General features: G+C 39.8%; 2 protein-coding genes and 1 long non-coding RNA gene across 6 annotated transcripts in view; 2 read left to right on the top strand and 1 right to left on the bottom strand.

Moving 5' to 3' along the window:
- The window catches only part of DENND2C (DENN domain containing 2C), a 51,323-nt gene extending 38,414 nt beyond the window's left edge, over positions 1 to 12,909 (top strand). For 3 of the 4 annotated variants that reach the window (XM_008147191.3, XM_054712317.1, XM_054712316.1), the window contains 9 exons: positions 503 to 580; positions 1,056 to 1,196; positions 1,860 to 2,008; positions 2,482 to 2,659; positions 5,437 to 5,478; positions 6,361 to 6,466; positions 9,285 to 9,521; positions 9,761 to 9,847; positions 11,084 to 12,909. In XM_008147191.3, the coding sequence (XP_008145413.2) occupies positions 503 to 580; positions 1,056 to 1,196; positions 1,860 to 2,008; positions 2,482 to 2,659; positions 5,437 to 5,478; positions 6,361 to 6,466; positions 9,285 to 9,521; positions 9,761 to 9,847; positions 11,084 to 11,115 (1,050 nt within the window). In that variant the 3' untranslated portion in view covers positions 11,116 to 12,909. The remainder of the gene's footprint in view (positions 1 to 502; positions 581 to 1,055; positions 1,197 to 1,859; positions 2,009 to 2,481; positions 2,660 to 5,436; positions 5,479 to 6,360; positions 6,467 to 9,284; positions 9,522 to 9,760; positions 9,848 to 11,083) is intronic. The other variant, XM_054712318.1, reaches the window with a different exon arrangement.
- On the bottom strand, positions 1,749 to 2,670 carry LOC129148037 (uncharacterized). Its single transcript, XR_008555229.1, has 2 exons — positions 2,592 to 2,670; positions 1,749 to 2,003 (listed from the first exon to the last, which is right to left on the bottom strand). It is a non-coding gene; the product is annotated as an uncharacterized LOC129148037 (long non-coding RNA).
- Positions 12,910 to 13,843: 934 nt separating the features above from the next.
- Positions 13,844 to 22,832, top strand: BCAS2 (BCAS2 pre-mRNA processing factor). Its single transcript, XM_008147190.3, has 7 exons — positions 13,844 to 13,973; positions 14,082 to 14,174; positions 17,049 to 17,119; positions 18,609 to 18,770; positions 19,947 to 19,997; positions 20,616 to 20,696; positions 22,095 to 22,832. Exons 1-7 carry the CDS (start codon positions 13,881 to 13,883, stop codon positions 22,219 to 22,221), a joined length of 678 nt encoding a protein of 225 aa, XP_008145412.2. The 5' UTR covers positions 13,844 to 13,880; the 3' UTR covers positions 22,222 to 22,832.
- Positions 22,833 to 25,954: the final 3,122 nt, after the last annotated feature.

Here is a 25,954-nt window from a genome sequence, read left to right as displayed (position 1 = left end):
TTTCTATCTCTCTCTCCCTCGCTCTTCCTCTCTGAAATCAATAAAAACATATATTTTTTAAAATGATATGTGTTAAAGAAGCTATGTTAGCTTTCAACAGTAAGAGCAAGATTGGGGTTAGCCACAAAGTACTTTAGAATAAAAGGGTGTGGATTTATTTTATTTGTAGCCACAGAGTACTTTAGAATAAAAGGGTGTGGATTTATTTTATTTGTAGGTTTGTAATAGAGAAATAAACCACTGACACAGTGGCTGCATCAGTCTGGGTATATTTGAGCCGATCCAGGGCTCTGAGTTACTTTCTTCTTGCTTAAACGTCCCCACTAAACCTGGAATAATTATGCTATCATATTTTAGCATTTTCCCATCTTTCAGTGTTCACTGAGGATGAGAACCTTGATTTTTACTCTGTATTAAAGAGTATTAAGAGAGTGTTAATAGTCCAAATTAGTAAAAACTTATGCTGTTTAATTTTTGCCTTGTTGTGTGTTTTTTCTTTTAGCCAGAAGGCAAAGGAAAGCGACTCCCTGAGGTTTACTGCATGGTCAGTCGCCTAGGCTGCTTCAACCTTTTCTCAAAGGTGAGTGGAGAATACTATGGAAAGTGGCATTCTCGCTGAGATCTGAGTAAGTTTGGTTTCCCATGACGTAGAGTTCCCATTAGTAGGTTAGAGCCACAGGTTTGAAGGCTTAAATCTCTAATCCAGATGCTCTGGCCCTGCCCCTTATCTTGGTTTGCTAAACCTTTCAGCTTAAAGGAGAACATAGCCTGAAGCTAACTTGTCTCGTTTTCCCTGCCGACCCCAAACTGCAGGAAATAAAAAGGGGCTCATCTTCTAAAAATAAGTTGATTTATTTTAATAACTTTTCTTGGGGATACAAAGATACCCCCAAGAGATATAATGCCTTTAATGAAGGCAGATAATGCTGAAGCTTTTTTTTTTTTTAATCTTTGGTGTTATTTTTAAATTTGGGGGCTGAGTTTGTCAGTTCGTTAATAGGATTCATTATCTCTTTTGATGGAGTTCCTAATAAAAGAACATACTGTGTGTGTAGATTTTGGACGAAGTAGAGAAGAGAAGAGAAATGTCTCCAGCTCTTGTTTACCCCTTCATGCGAAGTGTCATGGAAGCTCCTTTCCCGGCCCCTGGACGCACTATCACAGTGAAGAGCTACCTCCCTGGGGCTGGAGACGGGGTAAGTTTGCTCATTTTGAAAAGGTTTGATAGCTGCCAACAAGCAGGCCTGACAGTAGGAGGCAGTTTCCAGAAGCCTCGGGGTATAGTTTTCCCTCCTTGGTAAGGAAGGTGAACGGTATAGAACGTTTTAGTCTCACAAAGCACCGGAGAAATATCCAGTTGGGCCGCTTCTCAATGACAATTTCAGTCATTACAATAAATTGTGATAAATGAAGATTATATTACTACTAGAGGTTCGATGCACGAAGATTCGTGCAAGAATAGGCCTTCCTTCCCCTGGCTGCCGGCATAGCCTTCGCTCCGGCCCAGAGACACCTTTCCACCTTCACTCTGGTGCGGAGCCACCTTCCGCCTCTCACCTTGTCGTGTCAATTTGCATATTCCCACCTTATTGGCTGTGGGCACCATCATCTTTGTCACGGAGTTACAGTCAATTTATATATCCCATCTTTATTAGATAGGATTGGCAGTGAGAGAAAGGATTTTACTAGAAATTCACAAAATTAAAAAGGTGTTCAGTATTGGGATTAGACTAGGCAGCTTTACAAACTCTTTGTAGCAGGCCCTTTTCTTGAATTTGACCTGTAAAAGAATGACAGGATCCATTAGGCCTGTCATTAGCATTGCATCAGCTCCCCTGATTCAGATTCTTGCATTGCAGTCAGTTGAACTCTGCCGACCACTGGATTCCCGGCTGGAACATGTGGACTTTGAATGTCTCTTTAAGTGCCTGAGCGTGTGTCATCTCATTCGGGTCTGTGCGTCTCTCCTTTTGGAGCGAAGGGTAATCTTTGTGGCCAACAGCCTAAGGTGAGAAATAAGTAAGTTATGTTACTTCCTACTGGTGTTTTATGGATTTTGACCATTTTAAAATTTGGGCATATTAAAAAAACCTGTAAGATCTCAATCAGTTACCTAATGCTGTAGTGACATGGACAATTCTAAATAGTAAATAATCCAAAACCTATTTGTACTAAGCTATACTGGTGACTTTTGGGTGTTGCAATTCATTTACCTTTCTAAATGTGCTTTTGCTTAAGCTGTTAAAAATTGGTACTGCTTTTCTATGTACACACCAATTTTTATCAATATAAATTGGAAGTCCCAGACTTTCAGAAAATTAAGTTAAAATTTTAAAGAAAATGTTAAAAATTAATGAGTAATCACAGAATTGTTCGTCTATGCTCACTAACTGGCATCCGTTGGTAATTCTGACATAACATCTGCAGTGCCCTCCATGGGATGTTCTGTGTGTGACGCCTTTTGCTTTCTCCTCTGGCCAGCACCCTGTCAAAATGTGGCCATGCTGTGGTCGCCACACTGTATCCATTTACCTGGCAGCACACCTACATCCCCGTCCTGCCAGTGTCTATGATCGACATCGTGTGCTCACCTACTCCGTTCCTTATTGGCATCCTGTCTTGCTCCTTACCACAGCTCCAGGACCTGCCCATTGAAGAGGTGAGAGGGAAGCAGGGCCTATGGAAAGACTGGCACGCTGACAGTGAAAACAAGTGATCTTTAAGAGTGATGGAGTTGTTAATTAATATTAACATATAATTATTCTTACTGCATTATGCTATCATATTTTTTATCTTTTTACTACAATGAGAAAAATTCTACAGTATACCTGAATCTATGGTACACATGTATCTTATTTACAGTAGTGAACTATGGACTCATTGTGTTATTTTGAAGGTTAGATCTTTTTTTTTATTTTTGATTTCAGAGAAGAAGGGAGAGGGAAAGAGAGATAGAAACATCACTGATGAGAGAGAATCATTGACTGGCTGCCTCCTGCACACGCCACACTGGGGATTGAGCCCTCAACCCAGGCATGTGCCCTTGACTGGAATCGAACCCAGGACCCTTCAGCCCACAGGCTGACACTCTATCCACTGAGCCAAACAGGCTAGGGCAGGTCTTTTTTTTTTTTTTTTTAAGTCAAACATAAAAACTACTCTGGGTTAACTTAAAAATTATTTCAAATATAACACAAATGTAGATGAGTGCCCCAAACAAAATGTACAGCTCAGTGAATTATCACAATGTTGCTTATGTAACTAACTCTGAATAGAGTGGGAACATTGCAGCAATGGAAACACTGCCAGCTCCTTCCCTCTTCCCAGAAGTCCCCTCATGCCTCCTTCTAATCACTGTTCCCTTTCCCACCCCCCACAGAAAGTAACCACTGTCTTGACTTTTGTGGTGTTTATGTACTTGTTTTACTTCATAGTTTTACATCTAGGCATGTACCCCTTAGAATATAGTTCAGTTTTGCCTGGTTTTAAGTTTGATGTAAATGGATTCATACAGCATATATATATATATTTTGAATGGCTTCTTTTGATAGCATTATGTCTGTAAGATTCATCCATGTTGATGAATTTAATAGTAAGTTGATCATTCTTATTGTGTGTAGTATTCCATTGTGTGAATGTGCCACAGTTTTCTTATCCATCCTACCATTGTTGGATATTTGAGTTGTTTCCAGTTTGGGGTTATTGTGAATAATGCTGCTGTAAATATTTTTGTATTTGACCCTGGGTATATATATGTGCATGCAGTTCTATGGGTATATACTTGAAAGTGGAGTTGCTGGGATATAGGGTAATCATATCTTTAACTTTAGTAAATAAAGTCCATACTGTTTTCCAAAATAGTTGTGGCAAGCTAAACTCCCTCCAGCAGTGTATAAGAGTTCCTATTGCTCCACGTCCTCACCAACAATACTTGTCATCATCAGTTTGTGTAATTTAGCCTCTCTGGTGGGTGTGTAGTGGTATTCTCACTGTGGTTTAATTTGCATTCCTTGATTACTATTGAGGTTGAGCATCTTTCTGTATGTTTATTGACCTTTTGAACATCATTTTGTATAAAATTCATTGCCTCTCTTTCTACTGGATTGTTCATCCTCACTGATTTATAAGAGGCTTTTTTATATTTTAGATACCAGCCCTTTATGGCTTGCCTTTTCATTCTCCAAAACAGCATTTTTTAATGCACAGAAGTTCTTAATTTTAATGTGGTCAGAATTATTAATCTTTTCCTTGATGGTTGGAGTTTTTTTGTATGTGTGAGCTACTTAAGTTTTTCTTTATATTAACTTTATGGAGATATCCTTCTACTTATATCCTGGAAGCTTTGGAAGCTTTATTCTTGTGCCTATAATTTTTGAAAATATATATATGTTTATTGATTTCAGAGAGGAACGGAGAGAGAGAGAGAAACATCAATGATGAGAGAGAATCATTGACTGGCTGCCTCCTGCACGCCCCAAACTGGGAATCGAGCCCACAACCCGGGCACGTGCCCTGACTGGGAATCAAACCGTGACCTCCTGGTTCATAGGTCAATGCTCAACCACTGAACCACACCAGCCGGGCATGCCTTTAATTTTTGGTTCTGAGTCCTGGAACTTGATTTTTTTTTTTTTAATATATTTTATTTTTTTTTTTTGAGAAACATCGATCAACTGCCCTTGACCGGAATTGAACCTGGGACCCCTTGAGTCCGCAGGCCGACGCTCTATCCACTGAGCCAAACCGGTTTCGGCGATTTTTTTTTTTTTTTTTAATATGCTAGGAGGTAAATGTTTTATTTTTTGTCATATGAATAGCCAACTCTCATAATACCATTTACTGAAAGGACTGGTCTTCCCTATTAGGGTTTAAACTCCCCAACCCCCCAGTTTTATCCTATATAATAAGAGCCCAGAGACCCAACGGCAGAACAACCAGAACAACCGGTTGACCAGTTGCTATGACGGCTCAATGCAAGAGCTGTCCCCTGGTGGTCAATGCGCTCACACAGTGGGAGCGCTGCTTGGCTGACCAGGATGAGCAGCTGCTACTGCAGTGGGAGCAGCTACTCAGAGGGCGGGTCTACAGCTGCTTGGCTGACCCGGATGAAAGGCGCTCCCACAGCAGGCCGATCCGCACAGGCCACGCCCCCACCAGTGCACAAATCCTGTGCACCACGCCTCTAGTTGATATATAATTGACCTATGACATTGTATTAGTATAAGTTGTATAACATAACGATTTAACATATGTATATATTGTGAAATGATTACCACAAAAAATGTAACATTCATCACTTCCCATAATTAGACATTTCTTTTCTTGTGATGGACACCTTTAAGATCTACTTTCTTAGCAACTTTCTGACCAAGCAGTGCCTACATATTTCTTTGTGAATGTCTCTGGTTTAACTTGCCTGGTTCCTTTATTCCATAGGTGCTGATAGTTGATCTCTGTGCAGACAAGTTCTTACAGGAGGTGAGTGACAAAGGAGGTGATTACATAATGTTTGGGGATAATTAGACAGGAAATATGTGAAAGTACTTAGAGAAGATGAGTCAGGCACTTGACCTGGTTACTGTGGCTGATCATACACGATTGACCTGAACAGTTTGGCTTGGGCTTAACTGTGTATCCTAAAGAAGGAAGGAAGAAACAGATTATAGGTCATTCTCAAAAGAGGCAACCCTCCCTTCAAGTCCAGACGGGTTGACATATAAGCCTCTAATTTAATTAAATGTAACAAGCATTTAAAACTGATTATTTCCAGATATTCTGAATCTAATATGAGTAAGACACAGTTTGAACCCTTAGGCCTTATAGTCTAACGGTGGGGAGGGGGTACAGACATACTCATAAAGTTTTAGAAATGGTATAATAGAAATTTGTACAAGGTGTATACAGTAGGGGCAAAAAAAGATGTGGTCATTTCTTCTGGGTATGAAAGTGGAAGAGAGAGTTGGTAACGCCTGCTTAGAGCAGCCCTCAGTATATATAAACTGTATGTAGGCTTGTGAGCACTGAACCCAGGGTTGAAAGAATGTTTCCCTAGACTTTTTTCAAAATCCCTTAGCTCATCACATTTGAAACACCATTTGTTTGGGGATGCTTTTTCTCATGTAGCATAAGACTTGTAGATGAGAGATATTCAATAGAAAGTGCCAGAAAATTCGATAAGTGTATTACTTGTTTAATATAGTGAAGATGTAGATGCCATCAACATCTTGGAGTCTGCTCAGTGTGGGAAAGAAGCTTCACACTGACTCTTCAGCCAAATATACAGTCACTGTGGGATTTGGGGGCCCTAACTAGTGCACTCTCTCTCAAAGTTTATGAACATTTTCAATTTCTTCTCTTAAGGTATCTGACGAGGATGAAATTTTACCACCTAAACTCCAAGCTGCCCTAACGCAGATTTTGGAAGAACGAAATGAAATTTTGGCTCAGGAGCAGACTTTCTCACAAGGTATGTGACAGGTGGTCTGAGGACTTGCGGTCAAGGCAGTAAATATTTACTGAATGCCAGCACCCACTCCAGGACATACAAGGTAGGGAGTATGAGATTGTGCCTGAGCCCTGAAACGCTTATGATGAGCCTCCCTGCTGACCCTCACTGTGCCAGCTCCCCCTCTATTTCAGGACCTTTGCACTTGCTCGGTCCCATTTATGGGAAGCTCTTCCCCCAGACAGCCCCCTGGCTCCTGCTCTTTCTTCCATGCCCAAGTGTCACCTTGTCAGTGAGGCTGTTCCTGACTGTCCTGTCCTGGGGGATGGTAAATTAGTGCAGCTGCTATGGAAAAACAGTATGGAGGTTCTTCATAAAATTAAAATTAGAGCAGCCATACAACCTAGCAATTCCACGTCTGGGTATTTATCTGAAGAAAACAAAAACACTTAATTTAAAAAGGTATGTGCACCCCTATGATCACTGTAGCATGGCTAGTAACAGGAAAGATATGGAAGCAGCCTAGATGTCCATCAGTAGATGAATGGGAAAAGAAGATGTGAATATATACACAATGGAGCATTACTCAGCAATAATACCATTGTCATTTGCGACAACACAGATGGACCTAGACAGCATTATGCTACGTGAAGTAGGTCCGACAGAAAGACAAGTACTATATGATCTCATTTATATGTGGAATCTAAAAATACAAAACAGCCCTAGCCAGTTTGGCTCAGTGGATAGAGCATCAGCCTGTGGACGACGGGTCCTGGGTTTGATTCTGGTCAAGGGCACATATCTTGGTTGCAGGCTCCTCTCCAGCCAGGGCCCTGATTGGGGCACAAGCAGGAGGCAACCAATCAATGTGTTTCTCTCACATAGATATTTCTCTCTGTCTTTCCCTCTCTCTAAAAATCAATGAAAAAACATCCTTGGGTGAGGATTTAAAAATATAATAATAAATAAAAAAATAAAAATACAAAACAAACAAAACAGAAACAGACCCATAGGTACTGAGAACAAGCTGATGGTCGCCATGGTGGGGGGGAGCTGGAGGAATAGGAATAAAAATCAATAAGTAAATAAGTTATAATTATAGAACACTTGGAAAATTCGGACTATTATAAAGGAGAATTTTTTAAATCATTTGTAAAAAAAAAAATAAAATTGTCCCCATTCCCTTACCACTCTACATCATCCTCCTGACCTTGTTTTTTATCATGGCTTTTATCATCAGCTGATGTGCTAGAATCCAAGTTCCATGAGAGCAGCAACTGTCTGTATTGTTTTCTATCTCCAGTGCTTTTAAATAGTATTTGATAGATACTCAGTAAGTATTTGTTGAATAAATGGGCAAATAACAACTATAGGGTGGCTTACTCTATTCCAGGCATTGTGCTAAGAACTTAGTTTACATCTTATTTCATCTTTGTATCATTATTTAATTGCCATTTTACATATGAGAACACTAAGGCTATTTGCTGATGGGGAACATTAGGAAAGGAGCAGGTTTAGATGAGTCATTAAAAGTTTAGTTTTCAATATTGAGATATCTATTGGACATCCACTACCTATCATACATACAAATGGAGATACCAAGTAGGCTTTCAAATACATGTATTTGGATTCAGAGGAAATATTTAACCTAGCAACATACATTTAGAAGTTGCTATTTGAAAGCCCATGGGAAAGAGCTAGAGGCATTGTGAAGGGGGAAAGTACTGTTTGGATATGAAAGGAAAAGGAGGAGTCGAAGGTGAATCTGAGGCTTGAGCCTGGACCCTGGAAGGCAATGCATTGTAGTATGCGGTACTGGTTACAAATCACCTGACTTGGCAGTCGGACAGCTTCTCTCTGTACTAGATGAGATGACTCCGGAGAATGTCTTTGTTTGGAGTCTCAGTTTCCTCATCTGTAAAAGAGGAATAAATAATACCTACCTCATCTTACTTTTACATTTATAAAAGCACAGTACAGTGCTTGACATATCTTAAGCACTCAATAAATTATTATTTATTATGGAATAATCATGATGCTATATGAAATGGGAAAGTTGAAAGAGAAACTGATTTTGGTGGTGAAATACAATGAATATGGTTCAGAACATGTATCATTTATTTATTCAATTCATATTCTACCAATTTCCTGAAAGGACCTCTTATGGTGACTTTTAGACAAATGGGATTTAAGTGCTAATGGGACAGCCAAATGATGGTCACCCATAGGAAGTCTGAAAACGTAGAAGGTGGATTTTCGTGAAATGCCAGGGATGGAGATCTAAGGTTCGGAATTCTCAATGTGGAGAGCCAGCTCTATCTATCTGTATGCCAATTAGCTGCTTAAGGAAGGGACTGTGCTCAGGAAGAGGAACGAAATGCAAGAAAAAAATGTTGATCCTAAAGGTGGGAGAGGAATCAGGAAATCAAGAAAGCATATAGTTGTGGGAGACCCAAGGACTGAGGAGGAGGTTTGCACAAATGCAACATAGAATTTAAAGAAGTCTAACAATAGAAGAGCAGATCAACTTTGTCTGGTTCTCACTGGTGGCCTCAGAAAGAGCAGTTCCACTGAAATCATAGATGTGCAAGCCAGGCTTTGCATATCAAACATGTAATGGGAGTGGATGTATGGGAAGGAATTGAAGGTAAGAATGTAAGCTGTTTGCCTTTGCAGGTCATGGAGAGTGCAAGAAACTAAGAATGAGTATTCCTATGTTCATTCTCCTTCCTTTAACCTATGATTTCCTAGGCCTCAGTTTTGTAACTAGACCCAGTGTTCCCATAAACACAAAATTTAGAGGACTTTTCTTTTCTTTTTCTCTTTCATTTTGCATCAGAGGTGACACTCAACTCTCTGGTGTCCGAAGCATTTGTCAGGTTTTTCGTGGAGCTGGTGGGACATTACTCTCTGAACATGACTGTCACTGAGCGTGGGGAGCGTGTATTCCAAAGGGAGCCATTCCGTAAATCTCACACATCCCGCAGCGTTCGCCACTTCCTGGATCTCTTCATGGAAACTCAGATGTTTGCAGGATTCATCCAGGACCGAGAGCTTCGGAAAAGTGGGGTGAAAGGTCGGTTTCCTCATGAAGTTCTCCCTCCCTATTTAGTGAGCACTTGGAAGGTTTGAAAATAATATAAACAAAAAATAGCATAAAGCTACAAGGGCTCAAAATCTGAGTTGTTTATTTTGGGAAATATTTTTTGTAATGTTGTTTTAACTATGAAGATACATAGTAGTGAACACAGAGTTTTATTTAACTGATTTTCAGTCTTGAGCGTTGAACAATTTCACCGTAAGTTTTCCTTGTAGGTTTGTTTGAGGTCCGGGCCTTCCAGTATTTGGAAACAATTCCTGAGTCTGAACCCAGTGGGGTGAACAGAATTTTGCGGAGTCTCGGTGAGTTGCCCTGTCTTCCTATTAGAAAAACGAGGCTGAGAAAAGCTTTTGCAATAAGCATGCCTCATTGCAAAAGCTTTACAATCAGATCAATGATATAACACAAGAAGGCTGACCAGAAACCATGACCCCTAATTCCAAAGTGTTTTGGAGCAAAAGAAGTCTCTTTCTCAGAGGTTGGGATTCTCCGTCAGAGTTGTCCATGGGACCATTTTCCTCAGATGATGCTCTCTTATGATGTAAGAATTTGCATGTCACGATTATTACTCTTTTCTAGGTCACATCCCTGGGGGAATCTTATAAAAACTAGACTTTTCCCCAGAAAAATATAGTTAGAACATACAAACATTTTGCATATCATTTTAGGGTATTCATGAACCCCCCTAAAGTCCATCCATGGACTCCAGTTTAAAAACACCTGGCTTAGAGGACATCTGAAACAACAGAGGTTGTCCTGCAAGTCTCTAATTTTACACTTCATAAAGAAACATGAGCCCGGCCTGCATGGCTCAGTGGTTGAGCATCGACCTATGAACCTGGAGGTCATGGTTCGATTCCCAGTCAGGGCACATGCCTGGGTTGTGGGCTCAATCCCAAGTGGGGGGCATGCAGGAGGCAGCCAATCAGTGATTCTCTCTCATCATTGATGTTTCTATCTCTCTCCTCTTCCTTCCTCTCTGAAATCAATAAAAATATATATTTTTAAAAGAAACATGGTAGTTTATGATTGTTCAATTATAGTTACCTTTTAAGTTTTCAGTATGATATAGAAGTGTGGTGTGCTAGCCCAAAACAATGAAGAACCTACAGTCTATGGTATTTACATTGGTTTTTGAAATATATACCCTTAATTAAAATTAGGCCCTGTCCTTAACTAGCTGAGAGACCATGGACAAATTATGCCTTGGGCTGTTGTTTCATCTTTATACCATGGGGTTAGATTAGATCAGTGGTTCTCAGCTCTGACTACAATATTATAATCTCTGGGGAGCAGGCCAGTGATTTTAACCTACAGGCAGGGCTGAAAACCACTGGATTAGATGATGTCTGAGTTCTTTTCTACCTCTACAATTAGACCCTTGGGGGAGGTGGTTAATCACATCAACTGTTAGCTTGATATAGCAGCTTACTCCAGGGCTGTTCTGAATAACTAGGTTGTTAATCCCTTGCTTCAGATAATGTACAATAAATAAAAATGAACTAATGAGAGCTCACTCTACCTTTTTCTCCCTGTAGGAAGTAAAATGAAATTTCTGCAGAAGAAATGAACTCTCCCACTGCTGTCTCATCCTAAATAGGACAGAAAGTGCCAAAGAAAATATTTTTCCAAGAGTCAGGATGCCCTGAAGTATTCTACAAAATCCTTGAAAGCTGAAAAGGTTACAGAGCGGGCCAGAGTCTTGGAGGAGGATTCTCCTGCTGCTGCTTTGTAATCACTGGAGAATTGTCGGGAGTCATCTGGAACCAATGCTCTCTTCACCCTGCCTCTGGTTGTTTTTAAGTGGCCTTTTCTACCTTATTCTTGGGCTTATTCTTTGTTTTGTGCTTAGGCTATAAAGGCACTTGTCTTTTATCAGGGAAAGACTTGGTGTTGCATTTTTTTAAAAAGCAGTTCAAAGAGGAGCACAATGAGAGAAATGCTGAGTTCAAGGTACTAGGGAGGCATGACAGAAGTGGCTAAGACTAGCCCTCCACACAATTCTCATCACTGAAATACACGGCACCTTTAAACCTATGGGCTGTTATTTGTCCAGTGTTCTGTCTAGGGGAATCTCACTTATTGGAAGCCCTATTTATTCGTACTGTAATTGAGTACCTTGTAACAGTAGACATCTTGCAACTCCTCCCCCACACTGTGTGGCACTGGAGTAGCATGTCCCTCATGTGTCAACATGAAACTTGTTGGAATTATAACTAATAGAAAATGTCCTTCCAAGGGCATGAGAACTACCTTTTATTTTACTTTTTTAGTGTCTACCCCATGCCATGCACTGTGGTACATGTATGTATGTCATCTTAGTCTTCAAATCAACTTTCGGAGATATTTGCATCTCCATTATACTAGTGAAGAAACTGTAATTCAAAGGAGTTAAATAACTTGCCCAAAGTTATACAAACAGAGCCAGGACTGAAGCCAAAACTGTTAGTTGGTGAACACAGATAAAGTTGGTTAGTCCTGAGATGGAAATTTGAGCTCTATGGGATTGTAGCTATTGAAAACGTTTTCTTTTAAGCTGAAGTGTACCAGGGCCAACTCAGCTCTGAGGATAAGGGACTTCAAACTACAGATGTCTAGATGAGACTTTTTCGGTTCTCCTAGGATTGTTGGAATTTTTGCTCTAATTGGAGTCATGAATATGAACATTTCCTGGGACAACACCACATAATCACCCCAACCTTTAAGGTCTAAAGCCGCAGTAGTGATTGGAAAGAGGAGCTTGTCAGTGAGGGTGCAGTTTTCTTTGGTGTTACAGCAAATGTCAGTTTTCTTCAACTCCTGATGATGGTTTTAACTGGCATAAAAATATTTATTCAAGCTTAACAAAACCTTACAAGGAATATGAGGATACAGTTTATTGACTTGTACAGTATTGTCAGTTCATCCATTCAGGTGTGCATGGATGAACTGAAGCAGACACCAGGTAACCGGTGCTACATAAATGCTATAGATGTGGGTCCAGCAAATAGAACTGAGCCTATGTCTTTTAAAAATGTTTATTAAGCAGCTTACCCCAGTGGGGCTTTTACCAGATATCTCTCCATTTGGTCTCTTCTGACAATCCAACCCAAGGGAACAATCAGTAACTGGGAATTGTTTATAAAATGGGGGTAGGAGGTATTATTGTGGTGGATCCTGGCCATCCCTCTGTGAGGAGACCTTTGCTTTGGGGATGGGGGTCGTATTTTATCCCTGTAAACTGGAGCTGCTTCCTTTTCTTAGGTCTGTTGTATTTTGTTTTTGTAAAGTTTTATGAATTCTGGACATGTTTGTAAAAGAATTGTTCAAGATGTGTATAAAATGTTGTTTACAGTTCTTTTAATGAATAAATACAAAAATTCCATGGGTCTCTTGGAGAATTTTAAGTAAAATTGCTTAAAATGTAAAGATCTTTTATTTCACTTTAATCTATAGCTTGCACATTTATCTAACAGGTTAAAAAGTAATCTGGTGTCACTTTTTCAGATATGATTCTATATATAGAAAACCCTAAAGACTCCACCAAAAAACTATTAGAAACAATAAACGAATAAAGTTGCAGGATATAAAAATCAATATACTAAAATCCACTGCATAAATGACGATCTGAATTGACCCTAGAGTCTAGGGCCTAGACCAACCGGGCTTAATTACCGTGGCCAACATTTTCAGGCACTTGGCAGACAAAAAGCTTGGATTTAGATTGCACACAGGGCAGGATATATTCTATTACTGGTTGTCTTAACAACAAAATGGATTTTATAAACGCCCTGAAGGCAAAATGACAAGATTTTTGTTCCTTTTGGTAGGCAAACCATTAAAGTTGGGGACTGGCGCCCACTTCTAGAATCTGTGAAAAAACTGCACTTATCCAAAGCGCAGAATCTTAGGGTGCCGAGAACGAAGAGTGGGAGTACAGCATGGAAGTGCAAGGGGAGAGGAGTTTAAGGGGAGGTGGAAGATTAGAAGAGTAAGCCAAGGTGGGAAACCAGTTTCTCTCTCTCCCCGCCAAATCCTGCAGCCAGCCCCACAGAAGTTCTAAGATTCACCTCACAGATCAGCGTCCTGGAGGAAAGCAAAGGTCTCGCTCCTCCACAAATCGCTGCCAGACGGAAGCATAAAAGTGGTGCAGGCCGGGACAGGAAATTGAGACGGTCCACTGAATGGGCAACAATGTGACGTCACATCCGGCCAAAACAAAACAACAGGGCGGGGCGCGCCTTCAGCATCAACAACTGAGCATGCGCACGTGACGTAAATCGTGCGCGGCGGGCGCAGGCGTAATGAAGTAGGCCTGAGCCTGCGCAGATTCAGAAAGCGCAGGTGAACTGAAGGATGGCGGGCACCGGTTTGGTGGCTGGAGAGGCTGTGGTGGATGCGCTGCCGTATTTTGACCAAGGTTATGAAGCGCCTGGAGTGCGGGAAGCGGTGAGTTTGGGTGTCCACGTAGGAGACCCCGCGCTCGCTGGCCCTTGGAGCTGGAAGCAGCAGCGTACCATTTGCTGCCCCAACACTGGCCCCCATTCTCGTTCTTAGGCTGCGGCACTGGTGGAGGAGGAAACTCGCAGATACCGACCTACTAAGAACTACCTGAGCTACCTGACAGCCCCGGATTATTCTGCTTTTGAGGTAAGTGTGATGTCTTGAGCCCGGCATAGGAATCAGGATTCCCGCGAATCTTTACTTTGGGTTGAGAGCCTTACCACGTTCAAGTGAATTCTAAATTCGGGCTTTTTAAGTATTGCTTGCTTAACTTGCATAGATATTACCAGTCCATTGAAAACAGCTAGATAGGCCGAAGCCGGTTTTGCTCAATGGATAGAGCGTTGGCCTGCGGACCAAGGGTCCCGGTTGGATTCTGGTCAAGGGCACGTACCTCGGTTGCAGGCCCGGGCCCTGGTCGGGGGGCATGCGGGAGGCAACCAACTGATGTGTTTCACTCACATCCATGTTTCTGTCTTTTCCTCACTTCCACTCTTCCTGAAAAAGCAATGGAAAACTACCCTCGGGTGAGGATTTTTTTTTTAAAAAAAAAACAGCTAGATAGATAAGCCTTCTGCTCTGGGGTTCTTATTCTGAGACCCACAGACTTTCTGAAGGTCCGAAAATTACCTAACAGTGCAAAAATTAGTACGTGTTTCTGAGATTCCTTGTGTTAATTCTCAGCGGGGTCCTCCACGCTCTGAGGTCCACTCTAAAGTGATCTAGGGTTTTTAAGTATAGATAAACCTAATGACCTAAGCTCCTGAGAACCACTGGATGGTAGTAGCCTTTGTATAAAGCCTAGATGTTTACAGAATGTGAATGAGGGAGCCAACCATATCGACGTAATATACCATTTACATATTTTGTCTGTACGCCCAAGATATTTAGGGTCTAATGAGCAAAATTAAATGTAAAATATTACTTTTAAATTAATGGATTCTGTTAAGCATTTTAATACATACATGTTTGGGGTTTTTCCCCCTTATAGGTAACCATTTATTTATGAAAGAATTCTATCGTTAAAATGCAGTCTTTATATTGAAGTAACTTGAAAAAAATATTGACTTTTTTACTGCTAAGTAGGAGAGAGATTTTCCCATGATACGCTATTTTCCCATGCTTTTTCTAAATATTGTTATCCAAATATAGATATTACCACATCAAGAATTAAGTACAGTAATGCTTTCTTAGTAGATTGATTTTTGAAAGTTTCAGAGATTGCATTCAATCACAAACTTACAAATACTTGAACCAGTTTTTTTAGCTCTCTAAAATACACCATGCTTCCTAGCTTTATAATTAGTATTCTGATTATTTAATCCTTTTTAATAATAGGAGCTGGTAGTGTACTGGGCTCACTCTCTGTCCTAAAAATAGCCCTGTGAACTATATAATTATGTTTATTATCCCAAATTTTTTAGATGAGAAAACTGCAGCTTAGAGAAGCTAACTAATTTGCTCAAGACCTTAACCACTCCTCCAAATGGCTTTGAAATTGCCCTTTAATGCATTTAACAACTATTTGTGAAGGTTTTTTCTATGCCAGGTAAGGGAGCACAGGATAGGTAAGGTCCATACTCATGGAGGTTACATTCGAGAGTGTGAGCACAGACAAATAAGTCAGAAAATATTATATTTTTTATAAAACTGTACAAAGAATTAAAGTAGTTATGTCTTCTTCACCACCATATCTTTATCACTTAGAACACTGCCTGGTACACAATAGGCACCTAGATATTTAAAGAGCTTCTAAGGCAGTTTTATTCAGTGAACGCTTACCTAGTGCCAGACAAGCCTAGTGTTTTTTCATAAATTAGCTCCATGAGAGTTGGCTCAGTCTTTGCAGCGAGTTGAGTTCAAACTCCAGATCTCTCACTTACTGGCCATGTGAGTTAGGTAAGAGTTCCTACATTAATGGCTCAGATTGCTTGCTTCATTTTTATAGCTTCTCTCTTATCTAATTGTTGGTTGTTGTCCTTGTCTGTCACTGCATATCCTCTAGCTAGGATACCCTGGTTTTCTGCAGGAAACTAGATAACTATATTTTCTTAGAGCTTTGTGTAACTCAGCAGTAGTAAGGGAAAAAAAAAAGGTTTTCTCCAATAAGAAATTCTTAATGCAAAACGCGTAAACCAGGAATGTGGGCTGCTGGCAGGCTTTTCCCCCCAACCCTCCCTTAGGCCTAATTGTTGAGAAAGTTGCAACCTTCAAAAATGAAATGACATGGGATAACTTAATATTTCACTTACACAGTTCTTTATATTCAGGGCTGGAAATATGCAGAACAAATGGAATAGGATATTGATCAAAACATTGGACCCAAAGAAACAGAGTTATACCATAATTTTTTGGAAAATAGTAAAATTGTTAGACCAGGTAGCAGAAACCAGTTTTTTTTTTTTAATTACTTTATTGATTAAGGTATCACATATTTTTCCTCAAACCTCCCCTCCCCCTTTTTGTTTGTTTTTGTTTTGCCCATTTCCCCCTTCATTCTTGGTAAAGAGTAAAGTGTAAAAATAGCAGCCAGGACCAAAAAAGAAACTATAGACTTAGGTTCATAGCCTTACGGCAAATCATTTTATGTCCAAGCCCTCTATTCCCCACCTCCAACGAATACTTACATCCATGATTCTTGACACTGGCTTTAGTTTACAATTGACTGGTCAATTAAAAATTATAATCATGTCCAGTCTCCACTTCAGGACAATTAAGTGGACTGGGGGAAAAGGGTGAGATGTGGCTGAGATTGGAATTGTTTTCAAAGCTCCCAGCAGATTCTAGTCTACTACTGGGATTGAGAATCACTTACCTAGGATAATCAGTCCTTTCCTCTGGGCCCCTTGACGTAGGAAGTGTGTGCCTATTCTCCAGATCCTAAAGAGCATTTAACCCAGAGAAGACTTGTAAAGTGTAAGTATTTTAGTTGGTTAGATTCATTATTTGTTTGGTGGTGGTTAATTTTAACTTGTTGATATGGTTTTGGAAACAATTCTTTCTCTAATTTTTACTCATCAGACAGACATAATGAGAAATGAATTTGAAAGACTGGCTGCTCGACAACCAATTGAATTGCTCAGTATGAAACGGTAAGTCCTATTTCTGGAGTCAGCTGGGCTCAAATCATTCTTTACTTTAATCTTAATTTTTTTGTAAAACTACTATAGCCATGTTAAAAAAAATATTGGAAGGAGAAAATCCTTGTCTGTTTATGTATTTTTTTTCCATATAGTAGTAGTTCATATAATCTTGTGTTAATGTTCGAAGATAATCTTTTTTTTTAATGCTCACCCAAGCATATGTTTTTATTGATTTGAGAAAGAGGAAGGGAGAGAGAGAAAGAAACATTGATCAGTTGCCTCCTGTACGTACCCCAACCAAGGATGGAACCCACAACCCAGGTATATGTGCCCTGACCACTTCTGGTGTATGGGAAGATGCTCCCACCAACTTGTAATGACCCATAAGCAGTAGGTTGTGAAGTAAATTTAGAAAGGCATCACAGCACTTTGTAAGGAAGTAGGATAGAAAATGTCAGAATGCATTGCATCTAAAGGTAAGTATTGCTTTGTGTAGTGGATCACAGTGTAAAATATTTCTGACTCTAGGTTATAGTCAGAGGTTTGAAAAATGCTACTTTTATAAAGTGTGGTTTATTTTTTCCTAAGTTTTTTTTTTTTTTTTTTTTAACAAAATGGTGTATTCTGGATTCCAGTTGCATTTTTCTCAGTTTTTTAAGAATTGCAGTTTTTACACAGTATCTAGTAATAACATTAAAATGGAAATGAAAGCTTCGTTTGTAGTAACTCATTAGTAGTAAGATGAGATTTATGAAAAGTATTTGCTGGCTTTATTGGCAGTGTTAAAAGACTGGGCAGTGTGGCCCTAGCCGGCTTGGCTCAGTGGATAGAGCGTCAGCCTGCAGACTGAAGGATCCCAGGTTCGATTCTGGCCAAGGGCACATGCCTGGGTTGTTGCGGGCTCGATCCCCAGTGGGGGTCGTGCAGGAGACAGCCGATCAATGATTCTCTCTCATCATTGATGTTTATATCACTCTCTCCTCCCTTCCTCTCTGAAATCAATAAAAAAATATATTTAAAAAAAAAAAAAAGACTGGGCAGTGTGAAGAGAATAGAGTGAGGTCCAGTTTTTTTCTCTAGAGGGGTGTGGGTATGTGGGTGGAAGGTGGATGGATCGTAGGTGTGTCTTACAAAAATGATAGCATGGTTTTTTGTGACCTTTTTTCCCTTACTATATTACAAACATCTTAATGTTTTAAGCACATCAGTAACATCATTTAATATTTAATATAGCAATCCTTTATATGAATGTACCATAGGTTAGTGAATCTGTTCACATTGATGGGAACAATTTTTTGTAACTGTATATAATATTGCTAACTCTTATTTGTAAATTGATTGCTCCTTAGGGTAAATAGGTTTTTTATTAGTGTAAGGTCTGACTCTTATCTTCAGTCTTCGATAGTTTTTATAGTGTGCATAGGCCCATGAGGCATTCTGTTGGGAAGAGAAATCAAGGTTTGGGGAACTATGTAGTTATGTTGTTGTTTAATTTCAGATATGAACTTCCAGCCCCTTCCTCGGGTCAGAAAAATGACATTACTGCATGGCAAGAATGTGTAAACAATTCTATGGCCCAGTTAGAGCATCAAGCGGTTCGAATTGAGAATCTAGAACTAATGTCACAGCATGGATGCAATGCCTGGAAAGTATATAATGAGTAAGAAATTGCTTATTGTTTTTTAAAAACCCATTCCACCCACAGCTTTGGTTTTTTTGTTTTGTTTTGTTTTTTAATGTAGGAAGTAGGGTAGAGGAACTGGGATAAAAATGGTAGAGCCCTAGCCAGTTCGTTCAGTGGTTACAGCAGTGGCCCTGGGACTGAAGGGCTGTGTATTTGATTCTATCAAGGGCAAGTACCTCGATTGCAGCTCGATCCCTGGGCCTGGTCAGGGCGCATGCAGGAGGCAACCAGTCGATGTGACTCTCACATCCATCTGAGACCCACCTCAGAGTTTGTGTACATAAACCTAACTGCCACATTTGTTGTATAATATTGTAATAAAATGAGTTCTGAGGTCTGATGTACAAATCACAACTTAGTAGAATGTAATCCTTAATGGGAATTGTTTATACAGTTGATTCTTGTTGTTTGCATGCTATGTTCTATAAAAGTGGTCTTGAATACTGAATGAGCAAATAGTGTAACATTTCTCCTAGGGAAAATATATACACATGTGTATATATAATTAACTCATCCTGGGAGATTCTATTTTTTTTACTTTTTAAAAGAGAAAACATGGGAGGAAAAAAGAGATATATGTAGTACCATTTGTAATATTTTAAACAATAAAATAAAATTTAAAAAAAATAAAATAAAATGAATAAAAGAGAAAACGAAGTTCAGGAGTATTGAGTAGCTTACCAGACTTGGAAATTAGACTCCATCCTTCGGTCATCTCTGTATGAGACCTGACACAAGCAGGCAGAGCCTCTTCTTATTCCACTTCAGCTGGGAACACATGCGTCCACTGCTCAGATTTTTACTGCTCTGAGATGTCTGCCGAATGATCTAGAACATTGCAAGTATTGGCTTTGAGGTTACAAATGAATCTGATTGGGTAGAAAAATCCCTAAATATAGAATCTGTAAAAATAAGAATTGACTAAATAGAGAACACCAGAAGCAAAGTGCCCGCAACCCGGGCATGATCAGAATCGAACCTGGGACGCTTCAGTCTGCTGACCAACGCTCTATCCACTGAGCCAAACCAGCTAGGGCAATCTTAACTATTTTTAAGCAGAAAAATATGACCCTGTGTCAGCTAGATCACTTTTAATTGGTTCTATTAGATTTTGATGTACCTCAATCTGATTTTTCTCATTTTCTTCCTTAGAAATCTAGTGCATATGATTGAACATGCACAGAAAGAGCTCCAGAAGTTAAGGTAAAATTTTTCCTCTTTATTTCAGAATAAAGTTTAGGTAAATCCCTAATTAATAGAGTGAGAAGAAAAAGGAACCAATGAATTATAGTCATATGAGAGTAAGCAGTTGATGATCTGCTCTTTGTCCAGCATCCAGTGTTGGTGTGCCCCACCTGGGTGGAGAAGAAATAGACCTGCGGTCTGAAAACATCCCTACCAGGTCACTTGCAATTTACAATCTGCAGACATTGAGAAGGAACTTTTAGAAGGGGGAAAGTTGCAGAATAGCAGGCATGTTCTGATTTATGTAAAAAAACACATACATACTTATATAGGAAAGAGTCCAAAGGACATCTACCAAAAACTAACCAGCAGTTCTCAGGGAGGAGAAGCACATGGGAGGAGGACTTTCAGTTTCTAGCCTGCATATGTGTGTATGCTTAATCTTTTCACAATAGGCATGTTTTAAGAAATTTAATTGAAAAATAAGTAGAAGAAAGTTAATTTCTGGAATAAGTCTATGATTTCATATATCTGTTCTCAAGGAATTAAAGATATATTGACTAGGTTTTTTTCGGTTGATTTTAGTCAGTAGAAAATTTTAAAATGTAGGTGGGTTTTATAAATATTTTTTCACAGGAAACATATTCAAGATTTAAACTGGCAGCGAAAGAACATGCAACTCACAGCTGGATCTAAATTAAGAGAAATGGAGTCAAAGTGAGTACCTACAATTCCATCATGTGTTAAATTGCTTAGTAAACTTAAGATCAAGATTCAGTAGTCTGATTCAAACAGTATTCCAATGGGCTGGATGCCACAGGTGTCAAAGCAATGCTGTCTTCTGAGCCCTGCTCCTCACTGCCTTGCCTCTTTCTGAAGCAAGGGCTTAGAAGACAGTGGAAGAGGGAAACCAAAACCTGCACCGCTGCTAATTGATTCTGTGCTTAGAGTGCCCTGTTTGCAGTGCAGTGTTTCATCTCTGAATGCAGTTCTACCTATTTTTAAAGGGGGAAAAATTATCTATTTTTTAGCTTTCAGAAGGGAGTTTTTAGTACTTTCTTGATAATTTGTGTCTCAGTCCTTTTTATCCTTTGTTTATGTATTTTCTTTTTGTTATTTATTTTTATTTTTACTTCAGAGAGAAAGGGAGGAAAAAAGAGAGAGAAACATCAATGATGAGAGAGAATCATTGATGAGCCTCCTTCACACCCCCCACTGGGGATTGAGCCAGCAACCCAGGCATATGCCCTTGACCAGAATTGAACCCGGGACCCTTCAGTCCACAGGCCGACACTCTATCCATTGAGCCAAACCAGCTAGGGCTGTATTTTCTTTTTTGAATGTTGTTCTTCGTATACACAAATAAGTTTATACAAATTCCTAAATATAATTGTGAATTTTTGTATTATTTTTTCTTTTCTTCTTTGCTGTTGTTCTACCTTCCCTCCCTCCGTCACATACATTATTCTCCCTTGTTTCGCCTTCCCCTCCACCTTCATGTACTCCATGTTACTTACTAGGCATCTTTTCATATTTTTTCCAAGCTAATATAACCCAAACATACATGTGTGTTTCTTTTTGTTTGTCTTTAGAGATTTTTTCCTAGGGGAAGGCTCCTTGAATCACTGGAACTCTTTCTTATCAGTTCCAGAAATTTCTCCACTGTTTAACTAATGCCTCTGTCCTATTCCTCTCTCCTTTTCAGTTAATCACTTAAAATACTATCTTCTCTCACTCTTATCTCTTCAGTTCTTTTGAAATAATTATAAATTCACATGTAGTTGTAAGAAATAATGCATCTTAACCAGTGTTGTTCAGTGGTTGAGCATCAACCTATGAGCCAGGAGGTCACGGTTCAATTCCTGGTTAGTGCACATGCCCGGATTGTGGGCTCAATCCTCAGTGTGGGCATGCAGGAGGCAGCCGATCAGTGATTCTCATCACTGATGTTTCTACCTCTCTCTCCCTTTCCTTCCTCTCTGAAATCATTAAAAACATTGAAAAGAAAAGTTAAAAGTGAAGATTAATGTTACGGCCCTGGCTGAAAATGTATATCTGGTAAAATCTAAAAGAAATTTTACAATGAATAATTTTTTCTTTATTTTTCTATTCTAGTTGGGTATCCCTGGTCAGTAAGAATTATGAGATTGAAAGGACTATTGTACAATTAGAAAATGAAGTCTTTCAAATGAAGCAGCAACTTGGAGAGGCCAACAAAGAAAACATCCGACAAGACTTCTGAAAAGACATTAAATTGGTGGATCGGAAGGCAGGCAGGTTGGGCTTTCACAGAAGATCAGGCACTGCTCTGTGAAGGTCAGCAGCATCTTACAGAAATCATCAGTTGTGTTTAGAAACCATAAAAAGTGGACTGTGATCTTCTATTTGTACATTAGCAAAATAAAAAGTTTCAGCGTGGTATTTTTTTACCATAAAAAAAAAATCTTCAGACTTTCAAAATAAGTATGACTTTAGAATATGTCATAGAATTCATTTTGAGCCACTTGGACCATATTTTATATCCAACAGATCTTTAATGAAAGTTTTCAACATATACAAGAAGGTGGAGACTTTCAGTTTATATATTTTTCAAATAAAGAGATAGTTCTATACAAATTCTTGATTCAAACAAGACTTAAGAAATACAGTGGTGCCCTGGCCAGTGTGGCTCAGGTGGTTGAGTGTCGTCCTGTGCACCAAAGGCTCGCTGGTTCCGTTCCCAGTCAGGGCCCGTGACTAGGTTGCAGCTTCGGTCCCAGGTCGGGATACATATGGGAGGCAGCCAATTGATGTTTCTGTCTCTCTCCCTCTCCTTCCCTCTCTCAAATCAATAAAAACATTTTAAAGAAAAGACAGGCAGTGACTCCATGTATGTCATCTGTTTTCCTTACCATAGCTAACAGTTACAAAAAGCTTAATATGTACTGAGCATTGTTCTAAGTGCTTTAGGCAGAACTAAACGTACACAAATAAAGTAATATTTGATCCTCAAAAACCTTAGACAGTAGGTACTGTTGTTCCCATACACAGACTTGTAACAGGTGCTGAGTTAACTTGCCGAAGTTTTATCGCTAGAAAGTGCCATCCAGGTTTTGAACCCCAGTCTAGCACCAGAGTTGTATTCTTACCCACTCTACTTGTGAGGATTTGAAAATACAAGAGTCCTGCCCAATTCAGAAAAAATACAACATATCAAAGGATAGTCTTCATGTATAAAGACCTTCACAAGTCAGTGCTACTTATTTCTTTTTAACATTTTTTAAAGATATTTTGAGCATCAAATGTAATCTTTTGATTTTTTAAAAATGTATTTTTATTGATTTCAGAGAAGGGGAGAGAGAGAAACATCAATGGTAAGAGAATCATTGATTGGCTGCCTTCTGTATGCCCCCTACTGGGGATTGAGCCTGCAACCCATGCATGTGCCCTTGAGCAGAATCGAACCTGGGACCCTTCAGTCTGCAGGCTGGCACTCTATCCGCTGAGCCAAACCAGCTAGGGGATCTTTTGATGCTTTTAAAAAATTTTATTATTGCCCATGGAATGTTAATTCCACTGTTGCCTAGTCCAATTTGCTGTATCTTCTACTGAACCCAAAGAAATTGTATGTTCTTTCCTTCCTTGACTGAAAGACCAGATTTCAGGTCATCTTTGCCCCTGCCTGTTTCTGCGTGATACTCAAGTCCTTTGTTGTACTGTTTGCTAGTAAATCCCAGACTCGTGTAGTGACCACCTTAGGAAGCTTGCGTATTTCCTTGGCCGAGGTGAGTTTGGTGAGCTGGGTTTAGGGTGTACTACTCCATAGAAAGCAGTAGTTCTAGTAAACAACAAATGACTAAGACTGGTCATGCTTTTGTTTTTTAAAAATTAATCTTGTTCATAAAATTTGGTCCCACTGAGAATTCTCTCGTTCATAACTATGTAGAGTTTGAGGATGGCCCCAACAAAGCTAAGAGAAAACGAAAATCTGTATGATACTGGATGAACTATAGCAAGTTGACCAGCCCCACCACTGCCAGTAAGTTGCCCCTTTTGCAAGTCACTTTGAGTTGAATTTTCTCCCTTGCAACATAAGCTATTCTTACTTAAGGCCCTCAAGATAAAATACCCAGGTTGCTTTTTTCTGAAGAGATTTAACATATGCAGCAAACACTTAATATTGATAATGTTTACCTCACAATAGACGATTTGGTTTGGGGTCTCCTCATCCTACAAGGAAAGCATTGGCCAGGGATAAGAGTAAAATAGCCCATCATAACCTGTCAACTTAGAAACTGAGCTTTCTAACCCATATCAAAGATTTTTCAGTTTAATCAAGTTCACTGGCATGTTTGTAATTTGTCTTAAATAATTTAATCATATTACCACTTGTAGTCTTTTAAAATTTATTTTTAGTTTTTATAATATATGTGTACTTTCTCTTCCTCTGCCCCTACTTCCCCTTCTCCCTTCCTTTCTTCTACCCTTCTGTTCCAATCCAATATTTCCGCCACCCGAAACTTAGCAAAATAAACCAATAAGAAGCATTTATTATCCCTCACAGTTCTGGGGGTTTATTGTGCTCAGGTAGAGAAATCGTAGGAGTTCTTTTATAGTTCTTTTTAGATGGTGGCTGGGACTAGTGTCCTCTTAATGGAGTGCACTCCTTTCTCACACCTGGGCTGGGAAGACTCACACAAGTCACACAGTGTTACTTCTGCATCACTGTATTAGAAGCAAGCCAGAGAGGCCAGCCCATATTCTAGAGGAATATTAGATGCCACCTCAGAAATAGTGTTGAAGAATTTGTGGACATGTTTGGTTTTTTAAAACGTGGACATGTTTTAATATCCTCCCACTCCCTTTCCAACAATTCAATCCTAAAGTCATTAGGTGGGGCAGAGTAGAGAGGGGGCCCTAAATCCATTCTGACAGTGTCCTTGCAAGAAGAGGGGAAGAGACAGAAACACAGGAAAGACACACCAAGGGAAGAAGACCACATGAAGGAGATTGGAACAAAGTCTACAAGCGAAGGAACACGCAAGCACCAGAAGCTGGGAGAGCGGCATGGAATCACTTCTAGAGCCTTAAGGAAGCATGGCCTCCCTGACACCGTGGCTTCAGACTTCCAGCCTCCAGATCTGGGAGACAATGAAGTTCTGTTGTCCTAAGCCACACGGTTTGTGGTAGGTTGTTACTGCAGCCCTAGGAAACTGACACAGATGCATTATCCAAGGTGAGAGCCACTCAGTTCTGTATTTAAAAATGGATTATGTGAATGGATTCATACTGAGGCTGTGATCCACCCCTCAATCCCCTGCCCTCTGCCCTCTCAGCAGGAAATTGGAAGTCTCTTGGAGAATAACTAGCACAAGAGAAAAGACTTCAAATTCTTGAAAGTGCCGAAACCGGTTTGGCTCAGTGGATAGAGCGTCGGCCTGCGGACTCAAGGGTCCCAGGTTCGATTCCGGTCAAGGGCATGTACCTTGGTTGCGGGCACATCCCCAGTGGGGGGTGTGCAAGAGGCAGCTGATTGATGTTTCTCTCTCATCAATGTTTCTAACTCTCTATCCCTCTCTCTTCCTCTCTGTAAAAAATCAATAAAATATATTAAAAAAAAAAAAAATTCTTGAAAGTGAGCGTTTCCCAATAAATGACCCTGCCAGATCACTCAGCAGTGAGGTTCAACAACCCCTTTCCACCATAACACGCAGAGCTTCTAATCTATGTTTTAGCTCCTCTTAAATATGAACAGGCAAGCTCTGGCTGGTTTGGCTCAGTGGATAGAGCGTCAGCCTGTGGACTGAAGGGTCCCAGGTTCTATTCCAGTGAAGGACACATGCCAGGGTTACACCATTGATCCCCAATAGTGTGCATGCAGGAGGCAGCCAATCAGTGACTCTCATCATTGATATTTCTATCTCCCTTCCTCTCTGAAATCAATAAAAATATAGTTTTAAAAAATACATGAACAGGCAATCGAGTGAGGATTATCA

Source organism: Eptesicus fuscus, chromosome 22 (assembly GCF_027574615.1).
Source record: "Eptesicus fuscus isolate TK198812 chromosome 22, DD_ASM_mEF_20220401, whole genome shotgun sequence".
NCBI lineage: Eukaryota > Metazoa > Chordata > Mammalia > Chiroptera > Vespertilionidae > Eptesicus > Eptesicus fuscus.
Note: the sequence above shows the minus strand (reverse complement) of the source record. Positions and strands in the feature narration are given on the sequence as shown.

Coding starts and splice junctions, on each gene's coding strand:
- BCAS2 (XM_008147190.3), top strand. CDS start 13,881: ATGGCGGGCACCGGTTTGGTGGCTGGAGAGGCTGTGGTGGATGCGCTG. Junction 13,974..14,081: donor CGCCTGGAGTGCGGGAAGCG/GTGAGTTTGGGT, acceptor TCTCGTTCTTAG/GCTGCGGCACTGGTGGAGGA. Junction 14,175..17,048: donor CGGATTATTCTGCTTTTGAG/GTAAGTGTGATG, acceptor TTTACTCATCAG/ACAGACATAATGAGAAATGA.